The sequence below is a fragment of the Saccopteryx bilineata genome, chromosome 4 (assembly GCF_036850765.1).
Source record: "Saccopteryx bilineata isolate mSacBil1 chromosome 4, mSacBil1_pri_phased_curated, whole genome shotgun sequence".
Lineage (NCBI taxonomy): Eukaryota > Metazoa > Chordata > Mammalia > Chiroptera > Emballonuridae > Saccopteryx > Saccopteryx bilineata.
In genome coordinates, this window is record NC_089493.1 from 136,029,265 (window position 1) to 136,043,652 (window position 14,388).

At 38.3% G+C, this 14,388-nt stretch overlaps 1 protein-coding gene across 1 annotated transcript in view; it reads left to right on the top strand.

The window, feature by feature from the left end:
• Positions 1 to 14,388, top strand: part of MEIKIN (meiotic kinetochore factor) — a 157,484-nt gene that overhangs the window by 110,255 nt on the left and 32,841 nt on the right. Inside the window, exon 13 of the mRNA XM_066276734.1 lies at positions 13,728 to 13,851. Within this exon, the coding sequence (XP_066132831.1) occupies positions 13,728 to 13,851 (124 nt within the window). The remainder of the gene's footprint in view (positions 1 to 13,727; positions 13,852 to 14,388) is intronic.

A 14,388-nucleotide genomic window follows, 5' to 3' on the forward strand; every position in this document is an offset into this window, starting at 1 on the left:
TGCTTCTTGAATTTGAGGCTTTAGTTCCTTCCACAGGCTTGGGAAGTTCTCGTCTATTATTTGTTTGAGTATATTCTCCATTCCATTTTCTTTCTCTTCTCCCTCTGATATACCTATTATTCTTATGTTATTCTTTCTGATGGAGTCAGACAATTCCTGTAGGGCTTTCTCGTTTTTTATTATTTTTGAGTCTCTTTCTTCTTCTCTCTGTTGTGCCTCAAGTTGTTTGTCTTCTATTTCACTAATCCTATCTTCAATCTGGGCTGTTCTGTTAGCTAAGCTTGTTACCTCGTTTTTCAGCTCGTGAATTGAGTTTTTCATTTCTGTTTGATTTGTTTTTATAGTTTCAATTTCCTTGGTAATATATTCTTTGTGTTCATTGAGTTGTTTTCTGATCTCCCTATATTGCCTTTCTGTGTTTTCTTGTATATCTCTGAGTATTTTTAAGATTTCTATTTTAAATTCTCTGTCATTTAGCTCCAAGGCTTCCAATATGTTAAGTCTTTTCTCCATAGATTTTTCCACATCTATTTGTGTTACCTCTCTTTCTTTTGTATCCATAATATTCGATTTCCTCTTTCTTATCGGCATCTGAGGGTGGTCTTATTGATAGCAAACAGGCGCACTTCCTTGCGGTTTGAAAGAACGTCCCTGTGGTAGATTTCTCCACACCCTCGTCTCTCAGATTCAAGTGATAACAGTCCTTTCGCTATCAGTTTGTGTGGAACTCCGGAATGCTCCGAGGATAAATTTTTCTGTTTCTAGTTGATAAATTTGTTGTGATTTAGGGGAGAGCTGTCAGACGCGCTGCTCACGGCGCCATTTCCGTGACGTCACTGATTTGTTGAAATTTCAAGTGGAGAGATCAAGGGTATCTCTCACATTACTCTGAAGTCCCATAATGTATATTTTTTTAATGCATAAGAATTCCTATTTTGTTTTCTGGATGCCTCTTTATTATAACATACTTATTTCCTGGTTGCATATTTTCTAATGTTAATTAGTTAATCTCACTGTTTTCTTTCACTACTGTAGTCTGTTTCTTGCTTGCTTTATCTTTTCCCCTTTTTTCTTTCTTTACCTGTTTTTTTTTGTTGTTGTTGTTGTTTTTTTTCATTTTTTTTTTCTGAAGCTGGAAACAGGGAGAGACAGTCAGACAGACTCCCGCATGCGCCCGACCAGGATTCACCCGGCACGCCCACCAGGGGCGAGGCTCTGCCCACCAGGGGGCGATGCTCTGCCCATCCTGGGCGTCGCCATGTTGCGACCAGAGCCACTCTAGCGCCTGGGGCAGAGGCCACAGAGCCATCCCCAGCGCCCGGGCCATCTTTGCTCCAATGGAGCCTTGGCTGCGGGAGGGGAAGAGAGAGACAGAGAGGAAGGCGTGGCAGAGGGGTGGAGAAGCAAATGTGCGCTTCTCCTGTGTGCCCTGGCCGGGAATCGAACCCGGGTCCTCCGCACGCTAGGCCGACGCTCAACCGCTGAGCCAACCGGCCAGGGCTCTTTACCTGTTATATTAATTATCTGCTCATATTTAAGATTGTGTTTCTAGCCTGACTGGTAGTGGCACAGTGGGTTTAGCATCAGCCTGGGACACTAAAGGCCCTGGTTTGAAACCCCAAAGTCACCAGCTAGAGTGTGGACTCATTGGCTTGAGCACAGGGTCGCTGGCTTGAATATGGGCATGCTGGCTTGAGTGTAGGATCATTAATATGATCCCAAGGTTGCTAGCTTGAGCTAAATATTGCTAGCTTGAGCAAGGGATCACTGGCTCAGCTTGACCCTTCCCCCAAATACCCCAGTTAAGGCACATATAAGAATCAATCAATTAACAACTAAAGTGAAAGAGCTACTAGTTGATGCTTCTCATCTCTCCCTTCTCCCTCTTTCTCCCCTTCTGTCTCTCTCTAAAATATATATATTTTAAAAGATTGTGTTTCTAAAAGCTGATTGGGGCACTGGCTGATTTGTTCAGTAGATAGAGTGTAGGCCTGGTATATGGATGTTCCAGGATTGATTCCTGGTCAGGGCACACAAGAGAAGCGGTCATCTGTGTCTCTCCCTTTCCTTCTCCTTCTTCTCTCCCTCTTCCCCTCCTGCAACCAATGGCTGTTTGTTTGAGCATTGGCCCCAGCCACTGAGGATGGCTCAGTTGGTCTGAGTGTGGGCCTCAGATGCTAAAAATAGCTTGATTCAATCATTGGTACCAGACAAGGATTACCAGGTGGATCCCAGTTGGGATGCATGCAGGAGTCTGTATCACTATCATCCCTCCTCTCACTTTAAAAGAAAAATAATAATGACAATAATAACATTTTTAAAAATAAAAATCTGGGAGTGACGTCAGAGAAATGGCACTGTGAGGAGTGCTACCAATTAATCTCCCCAAAATTTCAACAAATTCTTCAACCAGAGACAGAATAATCTATCCTTGGAGCATCTGGAAGTCCCATACACTGAAAACGAAGGTATGATCAAGTGAAAAATTGACTAAATATATAATCAACCCTGTAGAAAATAAGATAGAGAAAGGAACACTCTGCCTTCCTCACTAACCTGAGCAAGGGCTGCTTTCACTTGGAACTGAGATAGAGGGCTAAGGGTGTAGAGGGAGCCAGGCTGTGGCACAGACGTCCAAGCCGAGGAAAGAGTGTGCCTGCAGCGATTCAGCCAACATGAGCTAATGCCTGTGCTGGACCCGGCAAAGACAGGCAAGCAGAAGCCGCCATTAGCCCCGATACCCTGGTTGGCAGCACAGATAGTGTGCGAGAGGTTCCTCCTAGTGCCCAGGAGTGGGCGCCCATGTTCCTGGACAGAGGAGCAGGGTCAGAGGCCTCTGCATGGACTGTGACCAGAGTCTCGGTGTGGTCCCTGCACCCTGAACAGCGACACACAGGGAGTGTGCAAAAGCGAACTTTCCTACTCCCAAACTTCTCTGGGCAGGCAGGGTGCCTCACCCAGCCATTCAAGCTAACATCCCTGGGAAGAAAAAATACAAAAGCGTTAGGGGGAAGGGTGCGCAAGCAGCTTGTACTCTGTTTCCGGAGCAGATCTGCAGATCCAATCGCTGAAATTAGCTTAACCCACAGTCTGATCACCTCCCAACTGACCTACGTGGCTTGATCTCTCTCAGTTCAGCGATCTGAGAGACAAGAGGTGTGATATGTTTGAGTGCCTCTTGCTATGCACGTAGGGGTGGGGGCAACTTGTGATTGGCAGAGCTTTCATACTCAGGGCTATACGTTAAAAAGAGGGACTTGGCAGCTTTTTAGACCTCCTGTTCTGCAGGCAGCAACTAGGGCATCTTCTTCCCAGCCAAAACAGGGTACAAAGTGCAAAAAGCCTGGGGAGAGTGGTGCCACAGAATACTGAGGCATACTGGACACACCTGGAGGCTCATAGAAAGGCACCTTGAGAGCAATTGGCTTCCAGCCCCGCCTGATTACACTGGCAGCTCTGACTGAGAGAGCCTTACCCAGAGCCCTGCGCAGAGTGGGGATAGAGTGGGGATTTGCCAGCTCTCTGAGCCTCTTACTCTCCAGACAGAGGCAGCAGCAACCTCATAGCTGGATCATCAGGCTGCTAATTCAGGAAAGAGAGACTAGGAGAGAAGCTCTGGGAAAATGGACTCTTTCATTGTCGGAGCCTGCAAATGCCAACAAGCCTCGACTACCAATGAGACTGAAGCCTAATATATGACATCGCCAGAGACTTATCAACTGCAAATCTCTACCTAAGCATGCCACAGGGGCAGAGCTGGGGTATAGAGTCACCAACCAGGAAGAGGGAGAGGAAAGAAAAAGCAAGAAGATAACCTCTCAAAATCAAGAAAAATCCACAGACTTTATAAATTTTTTCTTTTTTTTTTTTTGTTTCTTTCATCTTCTGGTCTTTTTTTTTTCTCTTCCACCTTGGTTCATTTATTCTCTGCCCGTCTTATTCTTTCACCTTCTTGAACTATACTACCCATAAGTGTTAAATCTCCCATTTTCTTTCTTTTCTTCTTGCTTTCTCTCTATGAGGGTTACACTCCAAAACCCTTAACTCTCTCTCTTCTTTTTTCTTTCTTCTTCTTTTCCATTTTCCCATTATCTTCTTTCTTCCTTTCTATTAGTTTCTTTTCTCCTTTAATTTTCCTCTCATTCAATCCGCAATCACAAACAAATTACTTTATTTGGGACTCAATTTTTTTTTCTTTGTGGCATTTTGGGTGCTTTTGACTCTGCTTTTTAACTCATTAGCATTCCCCTCAACCCTGGCTCTCCATTCTACCTAGTTTTTGCTCCACTTAATACAATATTAATTTTTTTCCTTTTTCCTGTTTCCCTTTTATCCCTCTCATTATATCTCTTAGTCAACCATCACTTAAAAGCAAATCATTTTATTCTTGACCCAAATTTTTTCCTTTTTTGCATTTTGTGGGTCCCTACTTCCTTTTTTGCCCCTTTATCACTTCTTCCCAACTCAGCCCTCCGTTATAGGTAGTTTTTGTTCCATTTAGCACAATATGATTCACAGTTCATCACAATATTTTCTCAAGAAGGAGGGGAGAGGAGAAGATAAAAAGAGGGAAGTAATAAATTTTCTTTTTTATTTCCATTTTTTTCTTTTTATTCTTTATTAATTCTCATTAGTGCTATCACCAAAACTGCCTTTAGATGCCATTACAGAAAAGGAAATAAAGTATCATGGATACAAAAGACAGAGATGTAGCACAGATAGATGAGGAAAAATCTGTGGAGAAAAAATTTAATATATTGGAAACCTTGGAGCTAAATGACAGAGAATTTAAAACAGAAATCCTACAAATACTCAGAGATATACAAGAAAACACAGAAAGGCAATTTAGGGAGCTCAGAAAACAACTCAACTAACACAAAGAATATATTACCAAGGAAATTGAAACTATAAAAACAAATCAAACAGAGATGAAAAACTCAATTCATGAACTGAAAAACGAGGTACCAAGCTTAGCTAATAAAACAGGCCAGATAGAAGGTAAGATTAGTGACATAGAAAACAAGCAACTTGAGGCACAACAGAAGAGAGACTCAAAAATTTTTAAAAATGAGAAAGCCCTACAGGAACTGTCTGACTCCATCAAAAAGACTAACATAAGACTAATAGGGGCCCTGGCTGGTTGGCTCATTGGTAGAGCGTCAGCCTGGTGTTCAGGAGTCCTGGGTTCGATTCCCAGCCAGGACACACAGGAGAAGTGCCCATCTGCTTCTCCACCCCTCCCCCTCTCCTTCCTCTCTGTCTCTCTCTTCCCCTCCCGCAGCCAAGGCTCCAGTGGAGCAAAGTTGGCCCGGGTGCTGAGGATGGCTCAGTGGCCTCTGCCTCAGGTGCTAGAATGGCCCTGGTTGCAACAGAGCAATGCCCCAGATGGGCAGAGCATTGCCTCCTGGTGGGCATGCCGGGTGGATCCTGGTCGGGTGCATGCAGAGTCTGTCTGACTGCCTCCCCATTTCCAACTTCAGGAAAAAAAAAAAAGAAGAATAGGTATATCAGAAGGAGGAGAGAAAATGGAATAGAGAACATATTCAAACAAATAATAGACGAGAACTTCCCAAGCCTGTGGAAAGAACTAAAGCCTCAAATTCAAGAAGCAAACAGAACACCGAGTTTTCTTAACCCCAACAAACCTACTCCAAGGCACATCATAATGAAATTGGCACAAACCAATGGCAAAGAAAAAATTCTCAAGGCAGCCAAGGAAAAGAAGAATACAACATATAAAGGAAGGCCTATTAGATTATCATCAGATTTCTCAGCAGAAACTCTACAAGCTAGAAGAGAGTGGACCCCAATATTTAAAGTCCTGAAAGAGATGAACTTTCAGCCAATAATACATTACCCATCAAAGCTATCCTTCAAATATAAAGGAGAAATAAAAACATTCACAGATACAGAAAAGATGAGGAAATTTATCATCAGAAAACCCCCACTCTAGGAAATACTAAAGGGGGTTTTCCAACCAGATACAAAGAACAAAACAAAACAAAACCACAAGTAAAAGCTCCACCAAGAACACAATAAAACCAAATTTAAACTGTGACAACAAAAAAAAAGTGGGGGGAGAGGATGGAGATTAACAATAGCAAAGGACGATGGAGTGCAGAAGCACTCATAAGATAGTGTACTACAATGAACATGGTAGGTACCCTTTTCATTATTTAATGATAACTACCCTTGAAAAAAACCACCACAGAAGCACATAACTTAAAAAAGTAGTAACAGAGGAAAGAAGTATGGAATACAAGCAAACAAAAACAAATGATAGAAAAACAAAAGAGAAGAATCAAATAAGATACAAAACTAACAGAAAGCAATTTATAAAATGACAATAGCATGTCAGCCTCAGGAGCTAAAATTAGCTCATTTGTTTCAAGCACTGGCCACAGATGGGGGTTGTGGATAGATCCTGGTTGAGGCACATGCGGGAGTCTGTCTCACTATCTCTCCTTCCCTCATTTAAAAATATATTTATATGTATTTATATATAGAGAGAGAGAACCCACAAGTGTCAATAATTACACTAAATGTAAATGGATTAAACTCACCAATAAAAAGACACAGAGTAGCAGAATGGATTAAAAAAGAAAATCCAACTGTATGCTGCATACAAGAAACACTTCTAAGCAACTAGGATAAAAACAAATTCAAAGTGAAAGGTTGGAAAACAATACTCCAAGCAAACAACATCCAAAAAAAATCAGGTGTAGCAATACTCATATCTAATAATGCTGACTACAAGACAGCAAAAGTACTCAGAGACAAAAATGGTCATTTCATAATGATTAAGGGGACACTGAATCAAGAAGACATAACAATCCTTAATATATATGCACCAAACCAAGGACCACAGCTTCTTATTGACCTAAAAACAAAAACTGACAAAAATACAATCATACTTGGAGACCTCAGTACACCGCTGACGGCTCTAGATCATCCATCCAAACAGAAAATCAATAAAGATATATTGGCCTTAAATGAAACACTAGAGCACCTGGATATGATAGACATCTACAGGACATTTCATCCCAAAGCGACAGAGTATACATTTTTCTCTAGTGTACATGGAACATCCTCAAGAATTGACCATATGCTGGGCCACAAAAATAACATCAGCAAATTCAGAAAAATTAAAATTGTACCAAGCATTATTTTCTGATCATAAAGCCTTGAAACTAGAATTCAACTGCAAAAAAAGAGGGGAAGAACCCCACAAAAATGTGGAAACTAAACAACATTCTTTTAAAAAATGAATGGGTCAAAGAAGAAATAAGCACAGAGATCAAAAGGTATATACAGACAAATGAAAATGACAATACGACATATCAGAATCTCTGGGATGCAGCAAAAGCAGTAATAAGAGGGAAGTTCATATCACTTCAGGCCTATATGAACAAACAAGAGAAATCCCAAGTAAACCTCTTAACTTCACAACTTAAGGAACTAGAAAAAGAAGAACAAAGACAACCTAAAACCAGCCGAAGAAAGGACATAATAAAAATCAGAGCAGAAATAAATGAAATAGAGAACAAAAAAAAAAACTATAGAAAAAATCAATAAAACAAGGAGCTGGTTCTTTGAAAATATCAACAAAATTGACCAACCCTTGGCAAAACTCACCAAGGAAAAAAGAGAAAGGACTCATATAAACAAAATCCAAAATGAAAGAGGAAAAATTACCACAGACATTATAGATACACAAATAATTATTGTAGAATACTATGAAAAACTATATGCCACCAAATTCAACAATCTAGAAGAAATGGATAAATTCCTAGAACAATACAACCTTCCTAGACTGAGTCATGAAGAAGCAGAAAGCCTAAACAGACCAATTAGCAGGGAGGAAATAGAAAAAACTATTAAAAACTTCAAGGTCCATCCATGTTTTTGTAAATGTCACTGTGTCATCATTTCTTATGGCTGAGTAGTATTCCATTGTATATATGTACCACATCTTCTTTATCCAATCCTCTACCAAGGGATACTTGGGTATTTTCATGTCTTGGCCACTGTGAATAAGGCTGTAATGAATATGGGGGTGCATGTTTTTTTTGTGCCAATGTTTTCAAGTTTTGGGGATAGAGATACCCCGAAGAGGGATTGCTGAGTCATATGGTAATTCTATTCTTAATTTTTTGAAGAACCACCATACTTTCTTCCAAAATGGTTATACTAAATTGCCATCCCACCATCAGTGAATGTGGGTTCCTTTTTCTCCACAGCCTCTCCAACACTTGTTTATACCTGTCTTGTTGATAACAGCAAATCTAACAGGTGTGAGGTGGTATCTCTTGTAGTTTTGATATGCACTTCTTGAATAGCTAGTGAAAATGAATCTTTTCATATATCTCTTGGCCTTCTGTATGTCCTCTTGGGAGAAGAGTCTGTTCAGGTCCTTTCCACATTTTTTAATTGGATTGTTTGCTTTTGTGTTGCTGAGCTTTGTGAATTCTTTATATAATATTTATTTGGATATCAACCCCTCACCAGAGCTGTTTTTTACAAATATCATCTCCCATTTGGATGTCTGCCTTTTTGTTTTGTTGTAAGTTTCTTTTCTGTGCAGAAGCTTTTTAGATTGATATTGTCCCATTTATTTATTTTTGCCTTTATTTCCATTGCCCTTGCGGTCAAATTCATAAATTGTTCTCTACGGCTAAGGTCCATGAGTTTAGTACCTATGTTTTTTCTGTGTAGTTTATTGCTTCAGATCTTATATTTAGGTCTTTGATCCATTTTGAATTAATTTTTGTGCAGGGGGACAAACTGTAGTCAACTTTCATTCTTTTGCATGTGGCTTTCCAATTTTCCCAGCACCATTTATTGAAGAGGCTTTCTTTTTTTCATTGTCTGTTTTTGGCTCTTTTGTCAAAGATTACTTGTCCATATATATGTAGCTTTATTTCTGGGGTCTCAATTCTATTCCATTGGTCTGTATGTCTGTTTTTCTGCCAATACCATGCTGTTTTGATTATCATGGCTCTATAGTATAATTTGAAGTCATGTAGTGTGATACCTCCAACTTCATTCTTTTTCTCAGAATTGCTTTGGCTATTCAGGATTTTTTTTAAGGTTCCATGCAAACCTGATGATTTTTTGTTATATTTCTTTAAACAATGACATTGGGATTTAGATGGGGATTGCATTAAATTTGTACATTACTTTGGGTAATATGGTTATTTTTATGTTGATCCTTTTTATTCATGAACATATAATATCTTTTCATTTCATTGTGTCTTTTTTGTTTTCAGTAATGTTTTGTAGTTCTTTAGTATATAGGTCTTTCACATCTGTTGTTAATTTCATTCCTAGGTATTTTATTCTTTTGTTGTTGTTGCTGTTGTAAAAGGAATTGTTTTGTTTTTTTTAGTTCATTTTCTGAAGTTTCATTGTTGGCATATAGGAAAACAGTAGACTTTTGTATATTGATTTTGTATCCTGTGACTTGACTGTATTGGTTATTGTTTCTAATAATTTTTTGGTGGACTCTTGGGGGTTTTCTATATACAGAATCATGTCATCTTCAAAAAGTGATACCTTTAATTCTTTCCCAATATGGATGCCTTTTATTTCTTTCTCTGTCCTGATTGCTCTGGTTAAAACTTCCAGAACTATGTTAAGTTAGAGAGAGTGGGAAACCTGTCTTGTTTCTGATTTTAGAGGAAAAGCCTTCATTTTTTTCACCATTTAGTGTGATAGTAGCTGGTGGTTTGTCACATATTATGTTGAGGTACTTTCCTTCTATTCCAATTTTATTGAGTGATTTTACTAAATCTTTTATTTCATGAACATGGTATATCCCTTCATTTATTTAGGTGTTCTTTAATACTTTTTGACAGAGTTATCTTTTTAACCAGAATTATCTTGCAAGTTTTTTTGTTAGACATGTCTCTTTATAAGTTACATTTTCTAACTAGTTGATGAAGTATAAAAATACAATTTAAATATATATATTTGTGCTTAGCTCAAACCCTGCTAAATCTTATTAATGATAATATATGTCTGCAAATATTTTTGAACTTTTTGTGTAGTCAGTCATATCATCTATGAATAATAATGTTTTTTCCATGTGAATTGTACCTTATATTCCTGAGTAAGACCTCCAGTACAACATATTTCATATTTGAGATCTTAAAGGAAATTGATAAGGTTAAAAGTTGTGCAACATTTTTTATAGATAAATTGTGCTAAACAGGATAAAATGTAGTAAAAAACAACTCAAAAAATTTTAGCAGCTAAAACAACAAAGGTTCATTATTTACTCATGCTATCTATACCTCCATTGATCATTATAGGTGACAGAGAAGTCATCTTGAATATTGCTAGAAATTATACCAGTTGAAAAAATAAGTTCTAGAAGGTTTTTGTTTTTTTTTTAGCACATGCATATAAAAGAGAGGGAGAGAGAGAGAGACAGGAAGGAAAAGAAATGAGAAGCATCAATTCGTTGTTGTGTCACTTAAGTTGTTCACTGATTGATTCTCATATGTGCTTTCATGGGGGTGGAGGACTCAAGCCAAGCCAATGACCCCTTGCTTAAGCCAGCAACCTTCAGCTTCAAGCCAGCAACCTTCAGCTTCAAGCCAGCAACCTTTGGGCACAAGCCAGCAACCATGGGATCATGTTGATGAGCCCATGCTCAAGCTGGCAAACTTGGTGTTTTAAACCTGGGACCTCAGTGTCCCAGGTGAATGCTCTATTCATTGTGCCACCACCGATCATGCTATAAGGTTCTTTTACATTAGTAATTAAATGTTCTGGCTTAGAAGGGACATGCCTCTGCTCAGAACTCAGCCAGAAATAATCATATGGTCTTACTGAACCACAGCACCAGATTGTTCATCCTCTCCAATAAAAGTGAAAAAAATTTGAGAAACAATACCCACAACCACTAACATCCTTTACAAGGTTGAGGATTACCTCTTATTTCTAGTTTGCTTTGATGTGATTATGATTTTTATTAATTTTTTTGCATCTATTGGGTATATACTTCTATGTTGACATTTTTTTCTTTGATGTTATCATTCCACTGTCTTCTGACTACCATATTGCTATTGCAACTCTTTCGTTAGCCTCTGTCATTTCCTTGTAAATGGTATGTAAGCAAGAAATGGTTAACTCAGCAGGCCTGCACATTCCCACAGGATCCTGAGAGATGACCTTGGAGTATTCTGCCCAATAATAATGTCTTTTTTGTCCTGAGCTACCCAGATAGTTTATGCTAACAACATGATTTATAGTAAACGACTGTTTTTGATGCCTAAGTCTTTGGACCACCTTGTATCAGTTTGACCTCTGGGGGACTGGGGTCTAAGTCAAGGCTTACTAAGCTTCCCTGGTTGGCAACACTCTGCACATGGGAGAATTAATTACTGTTTATGTGACTCAACTAAGAGGATAACTGAAAGTTTATCCTCCTCCATTCAGCTCTACAGGCCTTTTCTTCTGAACTCGACTGTATGTACCTTTTCCCTTTGCTGATTTTAATCTGTATCCATTTTGAAATAAACCATAAGTATGAGTATTATCAGAGGCGGATTTAATAGCAGGTGCACCGAGTGCACGCCCTGGGCCCCGACTTCTGAAGGGCTCCACAAAACCCCAACCTTACCCTTTTTTCTAATGTCAAGGGGCCCAATATTTTCTTCTGCACCCAGGGGCTCAACTGACCTTAATCTGCTTCTGAATATTAGAGATTTTCTGAATCCTATTAGTCTTTCTAGTGAGTCACTGAGCCTGAGGGTGATCTTTGGGATTGATATATCTTTACTTTCTGGGTTTTTAAAAGTTCTTATCTTGGGTATACTATAATTTCACTACAATGTATACATAGATGGATTAATATGTTTGTTTGCAGCTCTTTATTTTAATTTTGCTTATGCTATTAGGCTTTCTGAATCTGTAGACTCATATATCTCATCAGTTTGGGAAATTTCTCAGCTATTATCTGTTTTATTCTTTCTGAAATGGTAATTAGAATATGTTAAGCCTCTTCTTATCCTTTATATCTTTAAACCTCTTAATATTTTTCACTTATTTGTTGTATTCTGGATAATTTCTTCAGTAATTCTCTTTTCAGCTGTGTCTACTCTGTTGCTTGAAACCTTCCATCAATGTTTTATTCACACATTTTATTTTGTATTTCAAGAAGTTCCAGTTGTTTCTTTTTCAGGTCTATTTTTCATTCCTCATAGTCTTCTGTCTGCTTATTTGTGAGATGTGAATTCTTAATTCTATAATCATTTTATACATTGTTATTCTATTCTGATTTGGCAATCTATATCTTCTGTCCTGAGAGCTTAAATCTACTGTTTGATATTCTTGTACAGCCTTATACATGGTAGCTTGATTTCTGTGAATTTAGTGCTTCCTTCATTGGTATAGTGAAATTATAGAAGGATATGAAATGTATTTTGTCCATCATATCTGCTTGACACTATTCTGGGCTGAATCTTGAGTGACAACTTGGACACTGGGCTGAATCTTGAATGACAACTTGGACACTGATCCTGACCCTGATCATTTATTTTCTTGCTCTTATTTGATAAGAATCTTATGGACCTAAGTTGAAGATCTATCACCCTAAGAATATTTGTGTCTGTTTCTACTACAACAGCTATAGCAAGGATTGGTATCAATCTGGGACCACTTAGTGCAGGAACCTCAGTTTCAGCATATCCTCTTCCTATTGGCCCATTTTTTATTGTCCTTATCTGAGCTAGTCACTCTGTCCAGGGTCATGGAATATATTGAATGGCTAGGCTCAGTTATATGGCTATCTTGGCACCAGAAGTATTATCAGCTTCACCTATCTATACAGAAGAGGTGATATGCAGGCTGGTAGAAATAGTTTCTCCCAAGAGAACCAGAAGAATGGAAAATGAATGCTGGGCAAGAAAATTGCAAATTTCCACCACAGAGGATGATGTGGAATTTTACAGTAGAAGAGGCTTCCATATAGGCTTATTTAAAATGAACACATCTCTACTTTTGTGTCCTAAAAAACAAATATATCACTTCTGAAAGATATATTATTTCTTTATTCTGGAGACTGCTTGATGGGAAATTGTTGAGATTACAGGAGTTAGGAAATCAAGAAAATCTAGTGTTTAACTCAATTAAATTTAAATTGTATTTTAATTTAGTAAATTTTTAGACACTCTCTCCCACTTGAGAGTGCTTAAGTTTCAACTCTATCATTACTCTCTGTCTGTCCTTAAATAGGTTATCCAATCTCTTAGAATCTAAGGTTCCTCATTTTACAAATGGGGATAATATAATCTGCCTTGCCTAGTTCTTGTGAATATTAAGCAAATGTTTTAAAACCAATTAGTCATCCCTGGTCAGGTAGCTCAGTTGGTTAGAACATTGTCCCCATATGCCAAGGTTGTGGGTTCAATTCCTGATCAGGGCACATCTAAGAACCAACCAATGAATACATAAATAAATAGAATAACAAATCAGTGTTTCTCTCTTTCTCTCTCCCTTTCCCTCCTTCTCCTTTCCTTTCTCTCTAAAATCAATGATTAAAAAATTAAAAAAAAATAAAACCAATTAAGTAGTATCCAGCATGAATAAGCACTTTACAAAGGCTTTTTATTAATGTTGATGAAATATGGATATTAAGACTATTTGCCTTTGAAATAAAATAACATACAAATATGGTACTGGGAAAAATTATGCAATGTCTGCTTTTCCTTCTTTTTCAGGTTCCTTTAAATACATCAGAACTCTGTTGTATTATTAGAGCATCACCAGGAACTAGACAAATGAAAAGTAAAGGTGTTACTGTAAAAAAGAAAAAATATTCTCTTCCTAAAGGTATTCCTCAAGGTACTGTAGTATGAATGCAGAGCCTATTTTTAAAGCCATAAAACATGTTTTCATCATAAATTCCTTATGTATAAAGGAACTTCAGTTATAAATTACATTCTTTTTTTAAGAATTTTTTATTTTACTTTATTTTATTTTTGTGACAGAGACAGAGAGAGTCAGAGAGAGGGACAAATAGGGACAGACAGACAGGAAGGGAGAGAGATGAGAAGCATCCATTCTTCGTTGCGGCACCTTAGTTGTTTATTGATTGCTCTCCCATATGTGCATTGGCCGGGGAGCTACAGCAGACTGAGTGACCCCTTGCTCAAGCCAGCGACCTTGGGCTCAAGCTGGTGAGCCTTGCTCAAACCAGATGAGCCCGCGCTTAAGCTGATGACCTCAGGGTCTTGAACCTGGGTACTTCGCATCCCAGTCCGATGCTCTATCCATTGCGCCACCACCTGGTCAGGCTAAATTGTATTCTGACAGTTCTTGCACAAGTGAAAATAGTAAAATTTTAAGTTTGGCCAGGTTTCAGAACCATTAAAATAATTT